Source organism: Silurus aristotelis, assembly GCF_946808225.1.
Source record: "Silurus aristotelis genome assembly, chromosome: 4".
NCBI lineage: Eukaryota > Metazoa > Chordata > Actinopteri > Siluriformes > Siluridae > Silurus > Silurus aristotelis.
The window spans coordinates 25,121,443-25,148,689 of NC_139577.1; the positions used below are offsets into that span (position 1 = coordinate 25,121,443).

At 37.8% G+C, this 27,247-nt stretch overlaps 2 protein-coding genes across 5 annotated transcripts; one reads left to right on the top strand and one right to left on the bottom strand.

Moving 5' to 3' along the window:
• Nucleotides 1–97: 97 nt before the first annotated feature.
• Nucleotides 98–15,457, bottom strand: glud1a (glutamate dehydrogenase 1a). The gene is made up of 13 exons (XM_083538484.1): nucleotides 14,739–15,457; nucleotides 11,082–11,162; nucleotides 10,929–10,984; nucleotides 10,302–10,365; nucleotides 7,558–7,652; nucleotides 6,367–6,546; nucleotides 5,049–5,186; nucleotides 4,738–4,875; nucleotides 4,530–4,610; nucleotides 4,181–4,304; nucleotides 1,741–1,832; nucleotides 1,434–1,496; nucleotides 98–1,025 (listed from the first exon to the last, which is right to left on the bottom strand). Exons 1-13 carry the CDS (start codon nucleotides 15,136–15,138, stop codon nucleotides 906–908), a joined length of 1,632 nt encoding a protein of 543 aa, XP_083394610.1. The 5' UTR covers nucleotides 15,139–15,457; the 3' UTR covers nucleotides 98–905.
• Nucleotides 14,970–26,241, top strand: shld2 (shieldin complex subunit 2). Of its 4 annotated transcripts, none has more exons than XR_014533069.1 (9): nucleotides 14,970–15,109; nucleotides 18,029–19,218; nucleotides 20,345–20,452; nucleotides 20,648–20,842; nucleotides 22,183–22,329; nucleotides 23,646–23,852; nucleotides 23,932–24,169; nucleotides 25,639–25,795; nucleotides 25,888–26,241. XR_014533069.1 is itself a non-coding variant. In XM_083538483.1 (9 exons), exons 2-9 carry the CDS (start codon nucleotides 18,084–18,086, stop codon nucleotides 26,073–26,075), a joined length of 2,334 nt encoding a protein of 777 aa, XP_083394609.1. In that variant the 5' UTR covers nucleotides 14,970–15,109; nucleotides 18,029–18,083; the 3' UTR covers nucleotides 26,076–26,241. The 4 variants fall into 4 exon arrangements, 2 of the variants coding, with proteins under 2 accessions (XP_083394609.1, XP_083394608.1); XM_083538483.1 differs by having other exon boundaries at nucleotides 25,680–25,795; XR_014533070.1 differs by lacking the exon at nucleotides 14,970–15,109 and adding an exon at nucleotides 15,603–15,743 and having other exon boundaries at nucleotides 25,888–26,082.
• Nucleotides 26,242–27,247: the final 1,006 nt, after the last annotated feature.

Sequence of the window (27,247 nt, forward strand, 5' to 3'; positions counted from 1 at the left end):
TGATAGCATGTGTTCCTTTTGCTCCATATTCAAGTCATTTTTAATGCGCAGACATGCTTGTGTTGTTGAATGTTGAAAAAAAGAACTACGACAAAACGTTTACTTTTTATTGAATTTTATCCTTATTAAACCCATATAAACTCTCCTCCCAAAAAGATTTAAAGTTGCTTCACATGTTTAAGAAAATAAAACATTTGTTCCCAAACAGGATCCCATCCATATACTTAACTGGATGTATACATTTTTTCCACTTGCCATTAAGACGTTTTATTTCTTTCACCATGGAAGCGTTTGGCGAGAGAAAAACAATTGCATATTAGGCAGAAGAGCACCATCATATATAGTTGTATAATTAAAGGATAAGCAAAGTGTAAAAACATAAAATACCTATTTGTTCATTTTGGTAGCATAAAAGCCTAAAACCATTTTCCATGCATTGCTTTTATTTGCAAGCCCTAATTTGGTTAGAAAGAATGTCCTAAAAAATTCAAAAACAGGACAACATGTTTTACAGACTTCTGTGTGATATTAAGGCAGGACGGATCTTTGCATACAATGCGTTGAACAGCTAGAGTTACAATTTCCCTGAACAGAACACAGCAGAGATTAACATAAAATGTGCAATATACAGTATAAATACAATCCTCTTTGGTATTTTCTGGCAAGATAGGACTCTCAGAGCAGATGGACATGAAAGTGTGTTGAAAGAATGGCTTTCTTTCTTTATAGAGTGGATAAAAGTTGCGAGAAAAAACCTATATGGTACAAATGCCATATACAAACTATATATACGAGTATGTTAAATGTAAACTGAAGAATATGTACTGGGGAGGAGGCAGTGAAGATGCAACATGTTTGTTTAGATGGATGGACAGACATGCGGACATTAAGGCCAGCCTCAATGTTTATGTGAAAGTGAGACCAGCCTCGTTGTACACTTTAAAAACTTTCTCAATCGCGTTGACGTAGGCCGCTGTCCGCAGGTCCAGCCCCAGGTTGTACTTATTGGCTGTGCGCATAATTTGCTGGTAAGAAAATACAACGTGGAATATTACACATTCAATCAGGGCAAATTTCGTCAAACAAACAAATGTGGAAAATCATTTCTTATACAATATTAATCAGAATTATTGTGGAAAAATATATCAAGCTTGAAACATAAATGGACTTTGACGCAACATTTAAAGAAAACAAATAAACAAAAAACATTCTAATGTTAAGGAAGAAACACCCTCATAAACAAAGCAATAAACTCGGATGCAAAAAATAATCAAGAGCGTAATCTTCCAATTTCTGTTTAAACCTCTCTTTTTACATTTAATTGCACATTGGAAAGGCATAAACATATACTTTAAAACCAAATACAAAGAAGGGAACTAGATTGGGACATCAGAAGTTAGCAAGCAGAATGATATCATTAGTAAAGTACTAACCCTGGCAGAGCGCTCCATGGTGTAGGCCAGTCCGGAGTGCACAATGTCCTTCTCAGATGCTCCCTGTAACCACAAGGAAGGTTAAAAAAAAAAAAAATTAATAATAAAGCTTGACAGATCAAATGCTTAACACACACATATATTTTATATATACTATATCAGCCCTTAATGATCATAAAACTGTGTAGATGTTACTATTCTTCTGCTCTGATTCATCTGATACCTATTCTATACTGATCATATTTGTATCATGTAGAATGTTTATTAATATATTCACAAAGAAGAATGAGTGTGTTTGTGCACTCACAGAAATCCTGTCTTGAAATTCAGAGGTTGGGACCACAGGAATGGCGCCACCATGCTTTCCGAACTTCCTCTCCAGACTCTCCTGCACTGACACTGTGGAGAAGCACATTAATCAATTACTAGTGTTTCCTTTTAAATCATCGCTGCAGTTCATTCTCCAAACGCAAACATCTAAAGGAAAATGGTATGATATGGTGAAACTTACTGGAAGGGGCCAGTTGTGACAGTCAAAACTTTTTCCTTTTTTAAATAACTTCAAAGAAAATTTAGCATATTATTGTCAGTAATGTAAAATATAAGGGAAAAAGATGCTGTTATTACTGCATCTGTAACTCTGATTTGCGTCAGATTTCTATACCAACATGTGTGCCCAGATGTGTAATATTTACCAGTACTACCTGGATTAAAATATGTATATATTGTATTTGAATATGCATAAAAGTACTATGCAGTATGACAAAGCAATCAGCAACAACGGAGGCAAAAAAAATTCTGAGCTAAATCTAGTGATATACAGTGTGTACGGAAAGTATTCAGACCCCCTTAAATTTTTCACTTTTTGTCATATTGCAGCCATTTGCTAAAATCATTTAAGTTCATTTATTTTCCTCATGAATGTACACACAGCTCCCCATACTGACAGAAAAACACAGAATTGTTGACCTTTTTGCAGATTTATTAAAAAAGAAAAACTGAAATATCACATGGTCCTAAGTATTCAGACCCTTTGCTGTGACACGCATATATTTAACTCAGGTGCTCTCCATTTCTTCTGATCATCCTTGAGATGGTTCTACACCTTCATTTGAGTCCAGAAATTTTTGATTATACTGATTGGACTTGATTAGGAAAGCCACACACCTGTTTATATAAGACCTTACAGATCACAATGCATGTCAGAGCAAATGAGAATCATTAAGGTCAAAGGAACTGCCTGAAGAGCTCAGAGACAGAATTGTGGCAAGGCACAGATCTGGCCAAGGTTCCAAAAAATTTTTTGCTGCACTTAAGGTTCCTAAGAGCACAGTGGCCTCCATAATCCTCAAATGGAAGACGTTTGGGACGACCAGAACCATTCCTAGAGCTGGCCGTCCGGCCAAACTGAGCTAACGGGGGAGAAGAGCCTTGGTGAGAGAGGTAAAGAAGAACCCAAAGATCACTGTGGCTGAGCTCCAGAGATGCAGTCGGGAGATGGGAGAAAGTTGTAGAAAGTCAACCATCACTGCAGCCTTTCACCAGTGGGGCTTTATAGCAGAGTGGCCCGACGGAAGCCTCTCCTCAGTGCAGGACACATGAAAACCCGCATGGAGTTCTCCAAGATGGTGAGAAATAAGATTCTCTGGTCTGATGAGACCAAAATAGAACTTTTTGGCCTTAATTCTAAGCGGTATGTGTGGAGAAAACCAGGCACTGCTCATCACCTGTCCAGTACAGTCTCAACAATGAAGCATGGTGGTGGCAGCATCATGCTGTGGGGGTGTTTTTCAGCTGCAGGGACAGGACGACTGGTTGCAATCAAGGGAAAGATGAATGCGGCCAAGCACAGGGATATCCTGGACGAAAACCTTCTCCAGAGTGCTTTGGACCTCAGACTGGGCTGAAGGTTTACCTTCCAACAAGACAATGACCCTAAGCACACAGCTAAAATAGCGATGGAGTGGCTTCACAACAACTCTGTGACTGTTCTTGAATGGCCCAGCCAGAGCAATGACTTAAACTCAATTGAGCATCTCTGGAGAGACCTAAAAATAGCTGTCCACCAACGTTTACCGTCCAACCTGACAGAACTGGAGAGGATCTGCAAAGAGGAATGGCAGAGGATCCCTGAATCCAGGTGTGAAAAACTTGTTGCATCCTTCCCAAAAAGACTCATGGCTATATTAGATCAAAAGGGTGCTTCTACTAAATACTGAGCAAAGGGTCTGAATACTTAGGACCATGTGATATTTTAGTTTTTCTTTTTTAATAAATCTGCAACAGTGTCAACAATTCTGTGTTTTTCTGTCAATATAGCGTGCTATGTGTACATTAATGAGGAAAAGAAATGAACTTAAATGATTTTAGCAAATGGCTGCAAAATAAAAAAGAGTGAAAAATTTAAGGGGGTCTGAATACTTTCCGTACCCACTGTACAACAGTCTCACAAAGGCTTTCATCTGGAAAGCTCCAATACAAATACAAAGTCTGAGCCTTTTAAAACTCCACCGCTTGGTCCCAGCAGCACAAGTAAAAGCACTTCAAGCTCTTTGTAGAAAATGTGGTAAATGGTTGTACTGGAACACTTTGTATTTTATTGAAGCACAGAGATGCCAAAATAAAGGAAGCTCATATCTACTTACTCTTCCTGGAAGACCACTGGCATGTGATCGTTGTTAGCATGAAGGTGAGTATATTTCTATAAAAAAAGGAAAAAGTAACACATTAAACAGAACTGCACTTACTGAGGAGATGGTAGTTGGAGTCTCTCTCATATTTGAAGGTCAGTCTGCCGTAGCTGACGTGGTTCAGGTTCTTCAGCCACTCAAAGTAGGAGACGGTCACACCACCTGCGTTCAGGTACATGTCCTATTCAAGAAAAGTTTTGAGGACATTGTCAGCTTCATATAATTAATTTATGAAAAGGTGGTTGCTTGCGCTACAACCCAGCTCCTGAGATTTAAAGTGTATATAGCAGAATATCACTCAATACACCATGTGTATGTAAATGTTTAACATGAGCAGCACAATTACAAAAGAATGTGTACATTCTTATAACATAAACACTGATGATTAAATAACCAACAGACTTACAGGAATCACCATAATATTCCTTTCAAGGAATATCCTATCAGCTTCAGGGGTTGTAGGGCCATTAGCTCCTTCAGCAATGATCTATAACAAACAAAAGCAAAACCACTTAATGTATGTTCTATGTCAAAAAAATAGGTATATAATAACAATTGCTGGTCATCACACAAAACTAAACTAACAGCACAGCTGTAGTGAATTGACCTCTGACCTTAGCCTTGATCTTGCTGGCATTGTTCTTTGTAAGTTGCTTCTCACTAGCAGCAGGAATCAATATATCACATTCTGCCTCCAAGATGCTGCCTTCGTAAGGCGTGGCCTTGGGAAAGCCGACAACTGTGCCATTGGCCTGAAGACAGACAGGAAAATGTTCAGCTCAGAAAGAGGATGCAGTAAGGCTCACACTGCTGAACTTATACAGGACGTCTGTACAGTCGAGAACTAGATGCACATCGAGATGCTGTCTCCCAATAAAGCAAAAGACTGCTAAAGCAGTTAGTAGATGATGCAGTTTGAACTCACCAGCTTATAGTCTTCTAATTCCTTGGGGTCAATGCCATTAGGGTTCCAGATGCTTCCGTCCCATTCTGCTACTCCAATACACTTTGCCCCATAGCGGTGAAGGTAACGCATTGAGTGCAGACCTACATTACCGAAGCCCTAAAGCAGCAACATAAACAGTAGACCAGATTATCACATAACATTTTGACATACAAATAGCTTTTACTGTTATTACAAACACAATTTATACAGTATATGTTCCTGTTTTGCTGCTCTAACACAATCACTTCTGTTGATTATTATCTGAGAAAAAATATCTTAGTAAAAACCCTAAATCATTAGCATGTGTTACTCTTAGTCCTAAAAAATGGTTCTGCCTGCAAAACACTGTCCAAGGAAAATAATTATGACAGACAACTGGGTTTTGAAACCTGAAAAAGGATCCAATAACGCCACCATGTGGACAAATGAGCTTAACGTCAAGAAAAAGATGACTAAGATAAGAGATCACATTGTTTAAAAAAAGCTTCTATCAAGCACCCTAAATAGATTTCTCCTTGAAGAAAACCATTTAAGGCTGTATATAAAACACCCCAGATGTTAATCTCCCTGAAATCCAAAAATAAAAATAAAATGTAGTCGTATATTATTATATAATCACTTTGGCTCATGGTTTCCTATATTACCATGGTGAATCCAAATTTGCAAGTAATTTTACACTCAAATCAGTGTGAATATTCCTGCAATGTTGGTCATATGATTCTATTGAATTCTGGTGCATATGCTTTCCTTTTCTTGTTAACACAAACACACAAGTTTTTCAAGCTTTACTTCTCATCCTAATATCCCTTACCACCACTGTGCTTGTTTTCTTGTAGCTGCCCAACCAACTAAGCCACACGTCGAACCATACTGCATTCGAAATCTTTGAGCCCAGCTTTTCCTTCTATTTTATTTGCTGCTACAATTACTATACACGAATGAGCTACCTCGTGTTAAAGCAGGATTCTGACTCAACTGGAAAATATTTTGAAACTTTTCCTGTTTGAACACACATGATCAAACCTGATGATCAAGTGTATGGTTCTAAACATTAAATGCCTGGAATGGGATTAAAAGTAAATAGTATTGTGGTGAAAACGTAAGAACGCATATTGTTTATGCCAGTGTTCTCTACTCTCTACTGTCGACTTTTAATTGATTTATAAATACACTATTGACTCTGCTGCTTCAAGGATTGGGATAGAATTAAATGTTTTATTTGCAATAAAGTCTGAACTAATGGATAGAATATATTGATAAAAAATACTGCAAAGGTATAAACCATGCTGCCTCATACCTGGATAACAAAGGTCTTGTCTGCAACTCCAGGAGTCAAACCTAACTGACTCATAAAGGCAGCTTCATTGGCAAAGTTCTCAATGCCGTGGAAAACTCCTCGTCCTGTCGCTGAGATTCGCCCGTGGATGCCACCCTGGCTAATGGGCTTCCCCGTCACACAAGCATGTGCGTTGATGTCCTGGGTAATAATTGAATCAGAAAAAAGAACAATAATGATTTGACAGAAATGGAATACAAAGCTTTACTGTTATACCAAGTCATTTGCCAAACACATGTGGGTATATAAACTCCAAATAGCCCATAGCTGAAATAAGGCTTTTTAACATTGAAGATGCTCTAAATCACAATCACATGCTAGTCACAACTTTTTAGAACCGTTTGTATTTTGTATTTTACACACAGGTTTTTTTCACTTCATGTGCTTTCTGAAAGGCTTAACAACCTCAGTCTAAAAGCAAGAATTAGGCAACTTTCTTTAAAAACAAAAGCAAAAGTTTGTGGACACCTGACCAAAGCATCCAATTCCACATTTAGTCCACATGTGCTGTTGGAATAAACGCATTTCTTCTAAGTGGATGTTCCAAATTTTGGGGTGGTTTTGGAGGAGATTTCGGTTATTGAGCTCATTCAGCCACAAGGGTGTTAGTAAAGCCAGGTACTGATATATGGTATATATATCCTAAAAGTGTTCAATAAGTTCGAGGTCAGAGCTCTACAGCAAATCACTAAAGATCTTCCACTCCAACCCATGTAAACCATTGCATCATTGAGCTGGCTTTTTGCACAGCAGCATTATCATGCTGAAGCAGGTTTGTGTCTCCTCAATGTAATGCTCCAGAATCCAAATTCATCCTACATAACTGTGTGCCTCTAATAGTTTAGGGAAGAACCACATATGGCTAGAAAAAGTCAGGTGTACTAATAGTTTTGTCCATATAGTGTACGCTCTCTCTCAAACCTGCCTTCAGTTTTATAGGTAGCGCATTTCATAAAGAGTATTCGCACTAGAAACAAACTACACTATGGATACAGCAGACAAAAAATATCTGTGGAAGATAAACAAGTGTATTGTTTATGTGCAAACTGTGAACACCACTGTAAGTATTTGCAGCTGATATGAGACCCGTTATCAAACAGGATAACCCTCTTATCTTATCTTACAATTTATTTAGCAGAACTATTAACTCACATGGTGACCCATAGTGTTGGCGTACGTATCAGCAATCCAAGACATTTCCCTCTCGCCGGTGCTCATGTCAGGAGCAGGGACATCAATGCCCGGCCCTGAGACATAAACAGAACCATTTTTTTTAATGAAGCACCAACACTAGACACTTTTATGACAGTAGTATATGGAGGTCACTAACATCCCAAGGCAAACAGTCAACAAGATATACATTCTTATAACAAAAAAAAAGCCTATACACATTTATTTCCAATTATATCTTAGTTGCTATAAAGAGATGAATGCACAAGAAAACAACAAAAACTGTTCATTTTCTAGAACACTTGCTTTTACAGTGGTTGGATTTTCCACTTACAGGTTTATATTAAGGTGTATGCTAATTATGTGATCACTTTTATAATACCAACTTATTCACAGAGATTATTAAGATTACTTTTTACTACTAATAATTAACAACAAATGTATAATCACAAAAAACGGTACATTTTCTGTCAGAAGTGGCAGAGGCATACAGCATAACAAGACCTTGGTAAAAGAATGATTGCTTTGTATAGCTGCTATTGCATAAGCGTTATAAGATACTTGTTTTGTAGAAGTTTCAAAGCATTAAATGCAACTTACTTACTGAAACACTACATTATTATTTAATTCACTGTATGATTAAAAGTATTTGGACATCCAACTTTTTCAACCATATACAATTCAATCCATTTTTATTTCTATAGCGCTTTTAACAATGAGCATTGTCTCAAAGCGGGTTTACACAGATAAACATACATAATATAGGTTGTCTTTGGATGTGGTAACATTACATTTTCCCATCACTTAAACTAGGAGTCCTAAACCTGTTCCAGCATGACATTGCCCCTGTGCACAAAGGCATCTTCTTGAAGATATGGTTTACATGAGTTTGATTGGAAGGTCTTGAGGGGTTTGCAAGAAAGCTCTAATCTCAACCCTGCTGAAAATCTTTCTATATATATATATACATATACACACCAACACATATATATATACAGTGAGGAAAATAAGTATTTGAACACCCTGCTATTTTGCAAGTTCTCCCACTTAGAAATCATGGAGAGGTCTGAAATTGTCATCGTAGGTGCATGTCCACTGTGAGAGACATAATCTAAAAACAAAATCCAGAAATCACAATGTATGATTTTTAAACTATTTATTTGTATGATACAGCTGCAAATAAGTATTTGAACACCTGTCTATCAGCTAGAATTCTGACCCTCAAAGACCTGTTAGTCTGCCTTTAAAATGTCCACCTCCACTACATTTATTATCCTGAATTAGATGCACCTGTTTGAGGTCGTTAGCTGCATAAAGACACCTGTCCACCCAATACAATCAGTAAGAATCCAACTACTAACATGGCCAAGACCAAAGAGCTGTCCAAAGACACTAGAGACAAAATTGTACACCTCCACAAGGCTGGAAAGGGCTACGGGGAAATTGCCAAGCAGCTTGGTGAAAAAAGGTCCACTGTTGGAGCAATCATTAGAAAATGGAAGAAGCTAAACATGACTGTCAAGCTCCCTCGGACTGGGGCTCCATGCAAGATCTCACCTCGTGGGGTCTCAATGATCCTAAGGAAGGTGAGAAATCAGCCCAGAACTACACGGGAGGAGCTGGTCAATGACCTGAAAAGAGCTGGGACCACCGTTTCCAAGGTCACTGTTGGTAATACACTAAGACGTCATGGTTTGTAATCATGCATGGCACGGAAGGTTTCCCTGCTTAAACCAGCACATGATCCAGAGGAGTCATGGGAGAAAGTCATGTGGTCAGATGAGACCAAAATAGAACTTTTGGGTCATAATTCCACTAAACGTGTTTGGAGGAAGAAGAATGATGAGTACCATTCCAAGAACACCATCCCTACTGTGAAGCATGGGGGTGGTAGCATCATGCTTTGGGGGTGTTTTTCTGCAGATGGGACCGGGCGACTGCACTGTATTAAGGAGAGGATGACCAGGGCCATATTGCGAGATTTTGGGGAACAACCTCCTTCCCTCAGTTAGAGCATTGAAGATAGATCGAGGCTGGGTCTTCCAACATGACAATGACCCGAAGCACACAGCCAGGATAACCAAGGAGTGGCTCTGTAAGAAGCATATCAAGGTTCTGGCGTGGCCTAGCCAGTCTCCAAACCTAAACCCAATAGAGAATCTTGGAGGGAGCTCAAACTCCGTGTTTCTCAGCAACAGGCCAGAAACCTGACTAATCTAGAGAAGATCTGTGTGGAGGAGTGGGCCAAAATCCCTCCTGCAGTGTGTGTAAACCTGGTGAAAAACTACAGGAAATGTTTGAGCTCTGTAATTGCAAACAAAGGCTACTGTACCAAATATTAACATTGACTTTCTTAGGTGTTCAAATACTTATTTGCAGCTGTATCATACAAATAAATAGTTAAAAAATATGTCAACCTACGATGACAATTTCAGACCCCTCCATGATTTCTAAATGGGAGAACTTGCAAAATAGCAGGGTGTTTAAATACTTATTTTCCTCACTGTATGCGTGTAATATATATATATATATATATATATATATGTGAACACTTGTGAACACAAAATTATCAGAAATTGTTTGTTAAGTTAAAAAAATGAATTTGGACAAATAGTGCAGATTCCCCTTATAATGTCATGACTTTCTCAATAATTCAAGCAGCAGATATGAGCTAATGTGTGAAGTTAATATGAGACATAACAAATATATCATGATCAAGTCCTCACCAATAAATCCTTTCTTTGCCAGCTCAATGGTGAACCGTCTTGTGATTTTCTCCAACTCATTGTCCTGTGAGAGAAGAAAATAGAGGAAAGGAAACCACTTCAGTATGTGCCAGCAACTATGCTTCATGCAACGTACTGCTTTTATTTCCCATAACCCCGAAGCTTATTTGAAGACCACACTTTTAGGAAATGAAATGATAATGAGAAGCAATAATGAGCCATAAAATAATGTGAGAAATGTGAAGCCTAACACACCTCCAAACATTATAAAAGTTGCCAATTATATTTACATACAACCAGTAAAAGAAAGCTGAACAAACTTAAAACTGAACAGGAAATTGCTGAAAAGTCTATTTTCATAGTGCTGTCTGATAATGTGTCTGATTGCATTAGAATCTTTATAAGGTGCAGTCCAAGTGATTTTAAAATCATTGTATCATATGTTTATATCAAGTATAAATTTTTTCCAGCCCTGAAAACGTTTTTTTTTTTCCCACAAATGGGGTAGGGGTCAGTTGAACAACAAAAAAAAAAAAAAAAGAAAAAGAAGTGGGCCCTAAAATTACTAACAGCTGCTTTAAAGTATACTTCAATTATTTTAGAACATGCTGAATTATAACCACTCACAGAATAATTCTTAGGGTTGATTTTCACGCCAGCTTTCGCTCCTCCAAAAGGTACATCTGTGGACAAATTAGTCTGTTAGAATTAATTCTACATCCAGATGATTTTTATAGAGATATGCGGGGGGGGGGGGGGGGGGGGGGGGAGGACACTCACCAACAACAGCACATTTGTATGTCATCAACGAAGCCAAAGCTTTCACTTCGTCAACGGACACTTCTGTGCTGTAACGGATACCTGCAAGCAAGGACCAAGGACTTAAATGAGTGTTTGCTTCAAAACAAAATTCTGTAAAACCCCTGTCTAGAAAGGAATGAACTTCTTAGACACTGACCTATTTGTAAAAGTGTGCGGATGTTTTTGATTGAGACTACAAAAGCAGTTCTCTTTGTCGCTCTGCGAAAAAGTGGCTGCTAAATGCTGTGAACGGAAATGTACTAATAGACTCAAAATATTTTGGACCAGCCATAAACTATTCAGCTCATTTTAGAAGTAACAAAGAAAAAGCGTTGGTCCTGAAAACAAAGGGCGATGCCTCGTAATTCCAGTCTGTTCCTCACACACTGCCTGTGTGATTATGTGATTAGTCATTCAGGGAAAGAAGACTGACATAAAATCTATAAGCCCTGCATTCTGCTGCAAATACAGATCAATACAGAAAACCAAAGTTTTGGCTGAAATATATATATATTTTTGTCTGCAGTACCTCCTGTCATTTTCTTAGATCTAAAAACAAAGGACTACAGTGAATGGAGTATGATGTTGGGCAAAGCAGGCAGAGAAACAGCAGAAGTGATGACTCACTCCCTCCACTCTTCAGAAAGAAAGAAAAACGAAGGTCTGATCTCGGGTGTGGTTGAGGAAACCTAAAAGCAAATACCCCAGACTTCCCTTTAGCTGAATATGTTTGCTCAGTTCTGACACAAGAACTGTCATTTTAAATGTATATATTTGTTTAAAATAAATAAATAGAATTACATAATGGAGCACAATTTGATTATTGTAACACACTACAGCAATCATTAAAACTCTGTCTCATTTAGAGTATATAAAAAAAAGATTCACTTAACGGGTACAAATGGTCACCTCGAAGTCAAATCAGGCCAGAACATGGACAAACAAAGCAAGAGGACATAAAGAATCTCATCAGCAACTATTCAGGGACTCATGAATTCTATCAGGAAAGCTTTAAATACATGGCATGGGATCAACATTTCCTCTTCTCCTGGTCCTGCCCTGGCATTTTTGCTGAATCTCTACTTTATCTTTTGCTGTATTAGCAAATCACTGGCATTAACATTAGAAACACTGCAATTACAAATGAGCCTTTTTCTTTCCTTGTAAGTCAGTGAGAGTAAAAATACATCCATGAGAAATACAAAAATAGTTCAAAAACTAGTTATAATTTGCAGAGCACACAAAAAAAAGAGTAGCAATAAGGTTAAGCATCTTAAAGGTTGTTAATGTGTATTGTATCACAGGAAGAAAATGTCTGGTCAGACAAGACTATCCAAGCAAGGCTGGAACACGTAGTCACTAATGCAAATTTAAACACTGACTCTGTCCCAAAAAGTAAACTTCAGGCATTCATTTGCTGGATATTTATTAAGTAGAAGACCGTCTACATAAGCAAAGAGGCTCATCTACGCCTTGTTATTGAACAATCGTTTCATGTAACATTGAAGGCAGAATTCCTGAAAAACCAGTTTAGAATCATTTTTCTGTGACAGTTTCTAATAAGTGTCAAAACTACACACGCCTTAAGAAACATTGACTTTGAAAAAGACAAAAAAAAATAGGCAAGATGCACTCAGAGCTTTCCGAAACAGCAAATGTCCCCCCAAACTCCAAAAAAATAGTCTGCAGTTAGTAATTCAGTAAGAGTGCAAGAGTGCTCGCTGTGAAGTCTTAGGATGTCCTAATGCCAGTATTGCCTTATTCCTGCTGGGATAGACATGCACCATCAACATTCTGTATTGGGTATTGTATGTGCTTATCATATTTAATCCTAACATGTTACTGATGCTTGGAGGGTTCCTCTCACCCTCCAAGTCTGCCTGATATGATGCTGGTTCATGACTCCGATACACGACCCCTTTGCTGTGTTTACGGCATGTACTAATCACACCCTGCTGCTACAAAGATCCGCACTTCCTTAAAACTGCTGCAAGACTGTAACCTACCTTGTTGCATGCCACCTACAGTAAACTATATGTCGTATGCAAATATTCATAATGAAACTACTAATGACTGTTCTTCTGCCCCACATCCTGTACATTTGCTATACAATAAGTGCTGTCAACTTTTTCTTTTGTGTGAATTTATTACTACAATTCCCACCAAGTGAAATTTTACAATCTCACACTCCTACACTGTCCAGGGAACAGATTATCTTCTGAAACTCAAAACCATCTAAAAATATGTGATGATCTGTTCCAAAATCAGTCAACAATAAACTTACATGCCAATATATACAATTTCAGTTTTGACCACCCAATGAAACGTTAAACAAAGTCAAAAATATTTGCAAGTTTGCAGATTGCGTGATTAATGGCAGCATAGGTAGAATAAATCATAACAAAACAAAATAACTTTACAGGACAATAAACAATAAATAAATAACAGGACACAAATGATTCATTTTCCGTATTAACTAGTTAAAAAAGAACTTGCAAACCAGGTAAATATTCACGAATAAAGTTTTCTAACTGATCAGAAGGTTTTCTCGTTAAGGAAGCGAAAATTGTCCAACATTTTCCTGTTAACTTCCAGTGGACAATTTAGACAGTTTTAACTCCTAAACGTTCAAACTACATTTATCAAACTAAGTACTGCTCTTTAGGCGATTCTGACGCAGCAAGATGGATTATTTTTTTTCTGATCACACTTTTTTTTTTGTTTTCCCATAGTGGATGATCAAATATCCCAAAACTCCCATATTTACATTAGTGGCATGTCTGTGACATAAGTCCAACTGTCGAAGTACTCACACACCTTTTTTATTTCTACCAATAACATTCTCTCACTATCTAATTTTCCATCTTGAGTCACTTTTTTAAATATTTTTTTCTACCAGTAACTTTCTATTAACAAATCTTTCTTTCTGTTTCAACTTCCTAGTTGAAGTTCTTTTTTTTTTTTTTGCCGAATCTCCAAACATAATATATTTTACATGTATGTTTCATTCATTTTTCAATGCTTGAGCCCCTAGATAAAAAAAAAAGTACTATTTAATTCCATTCAATTTTACTCAATAAAGCTGTAAACAAATACAAAAAAAAAAATACTAGGGATGTGGATGGGATTTACCATGAAATGGTCAAAATACTAGATTTCACTGTAATTCAAGCCTGAAATATGGTTAACCAGGAAACTGACTTTTTACCCCTTGTTATATTGAGGTGTATGATGTATAAACAGAGCCATAGCCTTCCAACATATTGTATATTTAGTTTGTTTACTTATAAAGAAGACTCACTTTTCCATTAGTCTGCATTGGTGACTGTTACTCCTCATTTATGACATTCATAGAACTTGAGAGAGGAAGAGCAACAATTGTGTAATAGGCTAGTATTTAGTTAGTTGTGTAATGACTTTTTATTACGATAGAAATGGGTAAAACGTATTCAAAGACTTTTTTTTATATTCGTTCAAGCGTGACTTCCCCGGCAAATTGACATCTGCTGAAGCGTTCAACTCAGCCCTGAACTTCACGTTAGCTAGATACAGTAGATTCATGCTAAACCATGTAACTAGCAGACTAGTTAGCAGTGCTGATGCACACACACCGACTCTGACAGCCCGCTTATTTACCTCCCTTGCAGGGGGTCCTGTGCTGGCTGTGCTGGGCTCGGTAGCCCTCGATCATTTCCCACTCTCCGTTGTCTCGCTTCAAAGGGAAGCTCACGGCCAGGACGTGGTTGCATGGCTTGATGATCTTCAGGATTCCACGGACGCGGTGCCTTTTCTGGTCGGGCGTCTCTCTGGTCTTTAGGTCTTCCACGAGTTTGTCCTCGACGATCGCAGCGCCGCGGTCGAAGAAGCCCTCGACCATGCGGAAGAAGTTCGGATCGTCGTCGTCTTTGCCCGCGACTTCGCTGTAGCGCCGCATCCGCATAAGAGACGCCGAGGCCGGCAGAGTGGTTTCGCCGAATCCCGAGGCCAGAGCACTGCCTCCTGCTCGGGTAAGGAGTTCTCCCAGGCACCGGTACATTTCTAAAACTGGCACGGGAGGGTTGAATTTAGCCGAAAAGTTCTGGGTGTGTTACAAAGGAGAGGAAATAAGTCCTGCTCCTGCCTATGTGTTGTACAGTGAAGTGCAAAACACCATCTAAAGCAAAGCTTGCTGAATCCCCACCTCACACTGGGAGGTGCTCCCTAAGATTTCTTGTAAACAATCTCGAAACAAATAATTTGGACCTAAAAAGAATTTAAAACAGCAACATGCCGCATTTATACATCTTTTTTTTTTTGTAATTGGGATGGATTGACTTTTTCTTAGAAGTCTCATTCCATATCTGATGTTCTGCAGGTTCTCCATTCTCCACCCTTTCTCCAACTTTTAGATATTTTTTTGGTCAGCTTGCTGTATGTAGATGAATTTAATAAAAGAAAAAAACACACATTACTATTCTAATGTTTTAGCATGGATTCCACAAGATGTTGATAACGTTCCTTCCAGATTCTGGTCCATGTTCACATGATTGCATCCCAAGACCTGCAGATTTTTAGGTGCACCTTCATTCTGAAAAGATCCAATTTCACCACATTCCAGTGACTGAAGGAAGATGAACTCCTCACCATGTTCATGAAACCAGTGTGAGATAAATTAGCTTTGTGACCTTTATTCTTCTGGAGGTAGACATTAGAAGATTGTTAATTTTATGGCCAGAAAGAGATATGCAGCAGTATGCAGATTAGTTGTGGCATTTAACTCTGATTAATTGGTATTAATGGATTTACAAGTGTGGCAAAAAAAACTTTTTGACAGTCTGGACTGTTAAAACCATGAAACCATGTTAAGTCCATGAATTGATGCTGTTGGTGCTTAATTTCAGACCCTACTGTCTGTGAGCATCAGCTGAAATCGAGTTTCACCAGACAAGTGTGTTTCCATGCATTATTTGTTCCATTTTAGCCTTTGTAGATCACATCATTTTAATTATCATAGCTAAAGCAGATTTCTTCAAGCTATAGTTTCAACAAACAAGTAAATAATATGAAAATGGTATAAAAATATGATGTTAAAAAAAAAAGAGTATGAAAATCCACAAGGCCTCCTGCAGCACATGAACCTTCAGCAAGAGAAGTGCAGAAGTTTTCTGCAGTCCGAAAATCCAAGGTTGGCGGACCTTACATTTTAGAGTTTCTCTGTATCCAAGTTTTTGCTTCTTATCTTTACAACAAAGCACAGTAAATACTTTTTAGACGTCTTTTATAAGTTTTAGAAAGAAGTTTTATTGTAACTAACTAAATACCTTTTATGCTTTGTCACTATTCTGACCTGGCTTCCTCCAAATCATCCAGGTACTGAGTGACCATCTTCTGCCTGGCTGCTCTACTGCCAGGAGGTCAGAGAGGATTGTGTGTCTTTTGCACAGCTCATGTGTTTAAATTGTGTCCTGTACAGGTTCCAAAATAATAAAAAAATAGCCACAGAAGTCAATTACTTTTGGTTCAAATGCCTTAAACTAAGAGCAAAGAAAGAGATTCTGAACCGCTACAACTCCTCATAAGCATTCACAATCAGACAAACCATACTGAACGTATAAGAGGGACACACAGTCAGGCTGTTCTGTTTTGGAGGCTGACATTTCTAGACTTCTATAGTTAAAATAATTGCTGGTTAGTTGTAATAAGAACGGGAAAAAATCCTAAAAAAGGAAAGATAATTCTAAACTATAAAATGTAATAATAATGGTTTAGGGCTTTGTCTTGAGGAGCCCATTAGAGTTTGCAGTGCCAGACCCTAGACCATTATAGTGTCCAGCACTGAGCATGTGCATCTGGTCAGTCGCAAATGACATTTAATGATTTTGAAAATCTTTCACTGTCCAGTATCTAATATGCAACTCTTCAACCGCTGTGAAGTCAATCATTATTTTGTTTTTGTGAACTATACATGTTTTTTTCTTTTTAAAATCACATGTAAGAGCATATGTACCATGTGCTTATCTACTAGGGTAACTGTGTACTGCATGCTGTTCCTCCTCCCTCTTCTACCCTTGTGCAATAAATCATTTGCCTGTTCAGAGTAATGCCGCTCTGATTTGTTATTGGCTCACATGCAGCCAACACCCACTGCCTAGTTGGTCACATTATAGGAAGTTAATTCTCACTAAACGGAAACAACACATAGATGGAATGTGTTTGGAAGAAGTTACCAGCTGTAGGGCTCTTGAGTACCTTTCACAGATCAAAATTAGTTGTTTTAACGCTATAGGCTAATTCTTCATTCGGTAATACTGGTATATATAACAAACTAAAAAGTTGAATTTTTTCTATTTATAAAAACAAGCTAAACAGGACCAAAATTGTTAAAATAATATACACAATTTGATCTTGGAAAATTAGGGTTTGGAAAAGGGTTTTTACTGACACTGTAAATTTACAACCAAAACAAACTTGCCAGAACAGGATCAGATAGTAAACACATTTTACTCATTAACATTCAATCATTACATCCCTTCAAAGATGTAGTCAGCTCACTGCTATGATGACCGATTGGAAACTATTAATCATAGTGAACTTTTGTTTTCAGTCAGCTGACTTGTTTATTAACGAGTAAAAACAAATGTCCATTGTGTGTCAGTCATATGTTTTATCTACCATATACAGTATTTTGTGTTAATAGTCCTATTTGTACTTATTTGTCAGTCTTATGTTTGAAATATTGCATGTGATATAATTAGAAAAATAGTCACCTGTACATGCATGGTAAATCTACAGTATAATTTTATACTGTAATAAATATGTCATCTAAGAATAGATTTTAGTTTCAGAAGATTGAGATGTAGGTCTCATCTTAGTTTGCATAAAAAACACATTTAGGTAATTTGTTTTGTTGGCAGGCTTTTTAATTATATGATTTTCATTCCCATCAGAGAACTATCCGCCTGCTATTCCCGAAAAGAATTTGAAGATGTTAAAAACAACCACATGGAAGAGAAACCGACGGTCCATGTGTTTTTGGGTGCACCCAATCCCCAATCACTGTCTCAGGAAGTCTCAGATGAAAGTTCCAGTCAGTGGAGGACTTTAGAGCTTAGCTGGAATCAGGGAAGGCTAATACCAAAGAAAGAAGTCAGTGAGGGTCTCATACATAGTCATGTTTCGGCTGAGGGCGTTGGTAGCAAGATTCTACCCACTGATCATGATAAGCATAGCTTTTCAGCTTCTCATGAGGGTAACGTATCAGTATCTGATGATGATATTACACCCTCAATTAGCCAGTTTTCTCTGGCTAAGCAGGCACTGTCTGAAGAGGATCACATGAGTCCTGGACTAGTTACTGAATATCTAGACAGCTGCTTTCCCTCACCTGAAGCTGACCCAAGAGCTATATCTGAGCCAAGTCCTGCCATGTCTGCAAAGACAGAATATCTGACCACATGGACCAAGACACAAGGATTGCTCCTGAAACCTGGAGTAGTTGGAGATAAGGGCTCTGGCTCAGGAAGCACACTTGAATCTCCTCTAACACCACCAAAACAAACTCCCTCAATCTCCTTGGGCTCGCCAGACCTCTACAGCCCAGAGGTCAGTCCAGGAGATAGAGGCTTGGGAGGAACCATGCAAGGGTCAATGGAGCTTTATAAGAGTCTGAGCCAAAGACTGCAGGAAGGAGGTGTGGTTTTGTTGCGCACACCTGATGGCCTTTTGTGCTCTCAGGCCAGTGCAGGGGAGCAGGAGGAAGTTAATTTTGACTCCCAAAGCAATTCCTTAGAAGCCTCGCCTACTCCCAGCACCTCAAAACGGCCCAAACTCTCTTCAGCTACAGCTTGCCACCAGCATGGAACTGGAAATAAAAAGGTGCTCCTATTTCATGGTCCAACCACGCTGCTCTCCAGGTGCATCACCCACGGCGTGCGTTACTCAATCTTGGTTGCTGTGGTGCACCCATGTCACGTGAAAGAGATTAGCGTGAAGTCTGGAGCATCAACTGGATCCAGTATTCCTCTGGCTACGGTGATCGTCACTGACCAATCAGGAGTGGAGATGAAGGTGGTACTGTGGAGGACAGCAGCGTTCTGGGCGCTGACCGTTTATCCAGGAGACATATTGCTCATTACTGGTGAGGTGTACCAATATTTTCTGACAGTGAAGTATGAATCCAAAATCTGATATTATAGCACTACAATATTTTGTAAAAATGTCAGAAGTTCATTTCAGTTTTGCACATTTTCCTTAAAGGTTTGAATGTAGTTTTGATCTAGGCGACCTGGCGTTGATTGGCTGGAATTCGAAAGACTTGGAAATGCAATTTACAATTTAACATTTTAGCTGTTTAATAATTATGTGTGCTAAGTTTGTTTCCCTTAAACATGAAGTTAACTAGCATTAGGTATGAATGAATTATAGCTGCAAGACTATATCTCAACAGTGGAAAATCTGGGTAATATGAAGAAAACATGATTCACTTTCATTGCTTTAAGAAGGCATGAGGTAAAATTAATTATTACCAACTACACACACAAAAATTAAATGCTAGTAACATGTAGTTTCCATTAGACACAAAAAGCAGAGTAAGCAGGTAATATTTTTTCTTTTCTTTTTTATAATGACGTTAAGTACTTTGTTACTCTACTTAATACATTGTAAAGTGTCTATACATTATCAGAATATTTTGTTTGTAGACAACTTTTAACATGTTATATCTTACTTTGTACTCAAATATTACAAAGAAACATACAGTTTTCTCAGAACTTTAAAGTGCATACATAGTTGAATGATAACCTGTTACATCAACCATAACCCCATGGTTATTGCGTGAGTATTTGTGGAGTAAGGGTCTTTCACTGTGTGTCTGTTACAGTAGGAAACTCTCTCCCCATAAAAAAAAAGTATAATTTTCAGAAAATCTTAACATATAATTTCATCAATTATTCAAATATAGTTCTTAAAGGTTACAACTTTTACTTTTGATACTTAAGTGCATTCAAAAGTCAATACTTTTGTACTCTTATTCAAGTAGCAGTGTGGAATAAGTAATATTTAACTGGTGTTTTACTGGGAATTTAACTGGGGAGTTGGACTTTTACTTAAGTACAGGAATGGAGTGATTCATCCAGGATGGGTTTGTGGTTCATTTGGCCCTTGTCTGGGAGGAAGGAGTTCAGGATTGCCCTGCTGAATATTAAGTCATGTAAAGTGTGCTTTTTGTTCCCACTCTCACTTAGCAAAGTGTATTGCTTTGACAGGTATGACAGTGCATCAGGATAAATGGCGAGGAGAAACTGTACTACAGTCATCCTATGTGAGTCAACTTCTGAACCTGGGCCAGGTCACTCAAGGCCATAATCCACAAGGTAACAGGAAATAAGAAGTAAACAGAAAAAGTCAAATATTATGCAATTATTATATGACATATTAATGATAATTAATATATGATACTCTGATCACCACCCCTTTCTCATTACTGCCTGTGGCCTACGTTTCTGTATATTTTCATATTTTTGGTTTTATAATTTCTCATATAAGTGTAATATTTCTGAACATTTCAGCTCCACAAAATGTAAACGTTCACACACTGAGAGCTCTGTGTACTCATCTTTGCGAGAAGCGCCCTCTGCTGGTGTCTCTGCCTCCTCGCTCTGCTCAGAACCTACAGGCAATACCTTTTGTCCATCTCGGGTCTCTTCGACCTGACACACTCGTTCATGCTCTGCTCAAAGTCAAACACACAAGGATGATTTCAGGTAACTCCCGTATTTTACACAACACACACACACACACAACATACAGTGTACATTGTTACACTAATTCTAATGTACTTTTCATCTCACAGAATTTTGTGGATCTTGCAGGTTTCACTCTGGATATTTCTTGCTTGTAGGCTTTTTTGCTCTTTCAAAGTACAGCACTTTGCAAATCTTGACCTAAGTATTATATTTTCAGCTGATCAATTAACAGCTGGAAAAAGACCAGGTCTGTGCCAACAACATTTAGAATCCTGTTCTTGACTGAGAGGATTGGAACCCAATGTGGTTTTCTGCCGTTGTAGCCCATCCACAAGTTCATCCATCAAATTTTGAGGTGTTGTGCAAGCTAAGATGCAAAATAGAGTGTTCATATGAGATGCTATATTCTTCCTGGCTGCTTGAACTAATCTGACTATTTCCCTCTCAATTCTCTTAACAACAAGCTGTTTCTCACAACACTCCATGCGAATTTTTTCCATTCTTGTACCATTCGGTGTAAACTCTAGAAATTGTGGTGTGTGAAAAAAAAAATTACAAATCAGATCAGCAGTTTCTAAAATATTCAAACTAGCTTATCTGGTAGCAACAGCCATGCCACAGTTAAAGCCACAGAGATCACACTTTCACTGTTCCTGCTGGTGTTTGATACGAGCATGAAGCTTTTGTCAGGTATATGTGTAATTTTTTTTATTGCGTTGCTGCCACATGATTGGTCAGCGTAGGTACTGTAACTGTGATAATGTTCAGTTTTATCGATGTTTCTGATAAAGTGGACAGTGAGGGTTTTAGAGTTTCAGTGTGAACCTGAAAATGTAGTTTTGCTGAATATTGCTGAGATGTCAATTTTATGTTTAGTGTTGCCGTTTGGCTGCTTCCATTAGGAGTCACCACAGGGTATTGTTGGTCCCCTTTTTTGATTTGGCATAGGTTTTACACTCAATTCTCTTACCGATTAAACCCCCGTATTTGACTATGAGATTTCACTGTCTGGAAATCTAACCTACTGTAGACAAGAGCATGTTAACTTGGGAATTTCATATAAATTTCAATAGCATAACTATTTCAGTCCTGCTTGCTGAAATTTCAAGATATGGACATCAGTGCTCCATTGGTAATACATAGCCTTAACACACACACCGAATATGTCAAGATGTCTTTGATACACCACAAGTCTACTCCCTGTGCCTTAATGTGACTAGTCACATTCTAAACTTCACATTACATGCCACATTCAATATTTTAATGGCAAGAGCTGGAAGAAGCTGAGAGTCATAGTATAGCCATATGAGGATTATGAAGTGAGGATATATGAGGATTATTTGTTTTTGTTCTTGTAGACTGGCGCAGTGAAGTTGAGGGTGTGTCCCGGACAGGAAGTGTGCCCAAATCCATGTTAACCGTAGAACAGCGGGACTACAAACAAGGAACCGTTGTTCTATGGGGAACTGCTCTCACCTGGCTACAGCAAATACATGCCAACAAGGGTAAGGTTTGTGTGCTGAGAAATTCTACTGCATTTCATTGTAGATACCAAAAGTGGGAATCTCCAGTGATCTCATGATGTTGTCTGAATTAGATTTACTTGGAAAGCCATATGATTTTGAATGAGTCTGTATGAATCTGAATGGTTTAATAGCACTGTCTGGTTTTTATTTATTTATTTATTTATTTATTTATTAGAAACCTTAAGAATTAATATCAGCACATAGGAATCTTTTAGTTGCATATAGGGCGGCAATTATTTTGATATTCAATTAATCGGACGATTTTTCTTCTTCGGTTAATAAATTAATCAGGTTAATAATAGATTTTTTAAAGTAGATGTTTTGTTTATTATAACTATATAAAACCCTAATGCAGGGTATTTATGTATGAAAGTGTACTAAAGAAATGCCACATATTGAGTTTACCTATCTTTAATTTAGACTTTTTAAAGCTAATAGTAGCTGTTTGTTGAGGAATGCATGGGGGATTTCTCCTTTGAACAAATTCACTCATGCTGGGTTGTTTCTTTCCGTAAAAAACAAAACAGCAACAGCATTTAAATTTGCATGGTAAAGCAAGCAGTTTGTGTAAAATAATGTTGTAAAATTTACTTAATGTAAAATAAATAGCATGTATTTATTGTTTTGTTTTTATGTTTTATAAATGTTATGTTTCTAAACATAGAACTTTCCAGAAATGTGTGGGTTAATTAGTAACAACTTTTACAATAGTACTTATTATTTAGACAGTGAATAAATGTAAAATGTCCTGAAACTAAATGTTGTTGTATGCATGATAAATGCAGGTCTTGCAATCTTCTAGACATTGAAGTAAGTTTATATAGTAAATACAAACTCATTTGGGATTTGGTCAACTGTGATATTTATATGGATATGTCTAGGAAATGTTCAAATGTCAACTAAATACCACCAACAAGAAAGTGTTACTGTTTTAAATTAATAAAAATAAATCTTAAAGTTAAGAATTAATTCTAACATTGGCTTCTTGTTATCTTTGCTCAGAAAAGTTTTCCCTTTTGTAGTTTATACTGTTTAAACACAGTGTAAAGCTGCTGATAATGTAAGCTTCTCTATTAGATTTAATTCTCTAACAATCATTTCTAAAGTCATTTTTAATAATTTGTTAGTCCAAGCCTCAAATTTTTATTTTTTATCAAACATAGTTGGTACTATTTGTAATAAACACTGTAACTTTTCCTTGTCCTTATAGGCATTGTGTTATTCCTTATAGGTCACAGTTTATTATATATATTAAATATACTTTTATAGCATTGACATTTTTAATCCCACTTCAGGTGCAGTTTGGGAGTTTCGGCTTCTGCTGGTAAAACAGGATGTGACGTCAGGCCTGCTGGAGCTTCACTCCACACCTTGGAGCTCATGCCTGCCTTTGCACCCAAACAACCCACGATACAAAGAGTTCTGCAGCACTGTCACTTCACACCGGGGCAGCAGCAGCTTTGAGATTGACCTACACACACTCCTGTCTCAGAAATACACAGGTGAAAATTGGCTACAAAATCAAATAAAAAAAACTCTACTTAAGTGATTACCAATTGTTTTGCTATCCATATCCATTAGGTGATGTAGAGCTGAAAGTTCACATTGTAGCATTCCAGTTCCACAGTAGTCCTTCCCAGGATGCTGTGCTGCTTATGGATCGAGATACATCATTGGAAAGGATCTTGGACATTGTGTCTGGTGACATCACGTTCACTGGCTGTGGCCTGTGCTGTGCTGAGCTAGACACAGACGATAATGGGATTTACAGACCATGCTATCCATGTCTGCCTCATACTGGAGTACGCCGTTATTACAGGTAACACTCTTAAACTCACTGATGTCTGGATCTGTCTTGACTGTTTATGCACATATTTATATAGCTAGCCTTGAATAATTATATGTGCATACTTTCAAATTTATTCTCAGCTAATACTATGAGGCAACAACCCAGAGCTACACAAAAAAAGAAATGTTTGTCAACAAAAATGGTTTGGAAAAAAGGGTAGTGTAGTATCATTGTAGATCATTTGTAAAAAAGAATTCACAGCGGCATTTGATATGTAATTGAATAGTCCGTTTCCAAAGTTAATGTGTTGAAAGCAAAAAAAAAAAGAGGAAGAGGTCTGAGCAACTTTATAAATAACTGGGTCAGAACATCTCGAAAATGGCATGTCTTGTGGAGTTTTCTGAAATCGTTAGTACCTTCCGAAAGTTGCCCAAGGAAGGACAACTTGTAAACTAGTGACAGAGTCGTGGGCACACCAGCCTACAGTACAAGGATCATGTGATCATCAAAACAAGACCATGATGTAATGGAAAAACATGGTCTGATCTGAGGTTTCATGTTTTCTTTTTCCTGAGGATAGTCGTGTGTGTGTGCGTCGCATACTTGGGGGAAGAGATTGCACAAGTAGGCATGGTGATGCTCAGCTCAAAATTCTGCAGAAAACCCTGGGTCCAGGCATTTATGTGAATGTTACTTTGGCCTGTACCACCTACCTAAACAATGTTGCAGACTACATACATCCGTCCATGGCAACAGTATTTTCAAATGTCAGTGGCCTCTTTCATCAGAATAATGCTCTGTGCCACAATGCAGAAATTGTTCAAGAATGATTTGAGAAGCATGATGAATTGTTTAAAGTGTTGACTTGGCCTCTAAATTCCCCAGATCTTAATCCAATTGAGCATCTGTGGGATGTGCTGGACAAACAAATCTGACCTAAGATTTAAGGGACATAAAAAATCAAGATTTTCAGATGCCTCAAAGGGTCAGAGCTGTTTTATCTACCCATGCAGGACCTACATAATATTAGGTACTTGGTTTTAGGTGTCAGTAAATAAGACAAAAGGATAATTAAGAATTAATTTACAAAAGGAAAATGCAACACTATTTGACATTTTTATTATCTTGTAGAGAAAAAAGCTTTTGGTCCCCTGGTGGTCTAGTGGTTAAGATGCAGCGCTCTCACCACTGCGACCCGGGTTCGTTCCCCGGTCAGGGGACCATCCCCAGCCACTCTCAGTGCCGGTCCCAAGCCCGGATAAATTGGGGAGGGTTGCGTTGGGAAGGGCATCCAGCATAAAACATGTGCCAAATCAAAACGTGCGGAGGATCCGCTGTGGCGACCCCTAACAGGAGAAGCCGAAAGAAAGTTTAGAGAAAAAAGCTTTTGTTTTCTTTTTATCAATACAGGAAAGGTCAGACTAGCGTATCTATAAACACAATTCTTTTTTTATTTTTCATCCTTTTCCATCCATTTTCCATTCCACCAGTTTCAATAGTGCTGTCAGGGTTTAGGTAACAGCAACACATGTGTTTCTAGGTCTGTAGTTCTGACTGTGAAAGAGGGGCAGAGTCAGGTCTGTGTGCATGTTCCACCTACACTTGTGCAGAAGATCCTGCTTAACACACCACCAGACAAGCTAAACAAGACTGTAGGTGAGTAATTTTCTTTTCTTCTACTTACTGCTCCTTCAACATCTAGCCATTGATTATGTAAAATGTCTCCCAATGCTACTTTTATCCCACAGCTCATGTATCAGGGGAAAGATTTGTTCAGGTGGTTGCTAAGCGGATCCACTCCATCCTGGCCACTCCAAGATTCACGTTTCATCTCACCATCCGCAGCCATTTTGATTGTGATGAAAACAGCATTCCTATCATACAAAACTTCTTGCTGCTAGATTTTCTTTCACAGGAAGCCTTATGTAAAAAATAAAAAAAAACTCTGATCTAGAATAAGTGTAATATGTAAAAAATAATATATGTCTATATGAGTATAATTTTTGTAAAAGCATATTGCATATTGACCTGTATGTATTTTATACTAACCATTTAATACAACAATAATTGTTTTAACCAATAAATTAGCTCTACATTTGCAACAGTTTCAAACAATTCTTGAAAACATGAATGTGTCAGTGTTTCTAGAACAGGGGTCACCAACCTTTTTGAAACTGAGAGCTACTTCTTGGGTCCCGATTAATGTGAAGGGCTACCAGTTTGATACGCACTTCTGAAATAACAAATTTGCTCAATTTACCTTTATGTTATTATTAATAAATGATAATTATCTATATCTAGTCATCTATATTTTAATATTGTCATTTTTAAATTCACACTAATACAAGTGTGATTTTGTCAGGGAACCACCAGTCACGCCTTCCTCCAAGGCTCTAACTCTCACTCAGCCTCTCCCTGCTCTCATCACCCACACCTGTTCCCCATTACCTTTCCCCTTTAGAAGGTCCTGATTCCACCATATTTCTCAGATCTTCTCGTTGCCATGAAAGATCTACCGGATCTCCATGCTCCACCGATAGGCTTACCTTTAACGGTTTACATTGGCGAACATCCCTGGACTACCCACATTATGGATTATACCCGCTCTCCAGTTCATACTTCCCCTTTAAGCCTCTGCCTTGTATATGTTCAGACTAAATCTAGGCAAGGTGTTTAACCATACTCCGGTTTCTGACTCTTGGTCTATCCATAACAGATAAAAAAAAAAAAAAAAGCAACAAAAAAATTAGCGCCACTTACCAGTGAGCTGCATCTATGGTGAACTATTTTTAGAAAACACCCACAGGCGACTCATGTGGTCCTTGCGGGCGACCTGGTGGCTGCAGGCACTATGTTGGTGACTCCTGTTCTAGAATAATGCTCCTGATATGCAGTCCTTAATTTTCTAGTATCTTCACTTGATTAACATGTTACCATTGAATATTCTTAAAACAGAATTATTGTATGGAATAAATACTACAGTATTTTATATATATATATATATATATATATATATATATATATATATATATATATATATATATATATATATATATATATATATATATAAAAATGCTATATAAAGTCTAAAACTCAACAGACTTCACA

What these genes read in the sequence shown, in the direction of transcription:
- glud1a (XM_083538484.1), bottom strand. Translation starts at nt 15,138, where the DNA reads ATGTACCGGTGCCTGGGAGAACTCCTTACCCGAGCAGGAGGCAGTGCT. An exon ending in TCAACCCTAAGAATTATTCT is followed by an intron (nt 10,366 to 10,928) that starts GTGAGTGGTTAT and finishes CTTCTCTCACAG; the next exon opens with GACAATGAGTTGGAGAAAAT. An exon ending in CCAGCAAGATCAAGGCTAAG is followed by an intron (nt 4,611 to 4,737) that starts GTCAGAGGTCAA and finishes TGTTTGTTATAG; the next exon opens with ATCATTGCTGAAGGAGCTAA.
- shld2 (XM_083538482.1), top strand. An exon ending in TCAAGGCCATAATCCACAAG is followed by an intron (nt 20,453 to 20,647) that starts GTAACAGGAAAT and finishes TGAACATTTCAG; the next exon opens with CTCCACAAAATGTAAACGTT. An exon ending in CAAGCTAAACAAGACTGTAG is followed by an intron (nt 25,796 to 25,887) that starts GTGAGTAATTTT and finishes TTTATCCCACAG; the next exon opens with CTCATGTATCAGGGGAAAGA.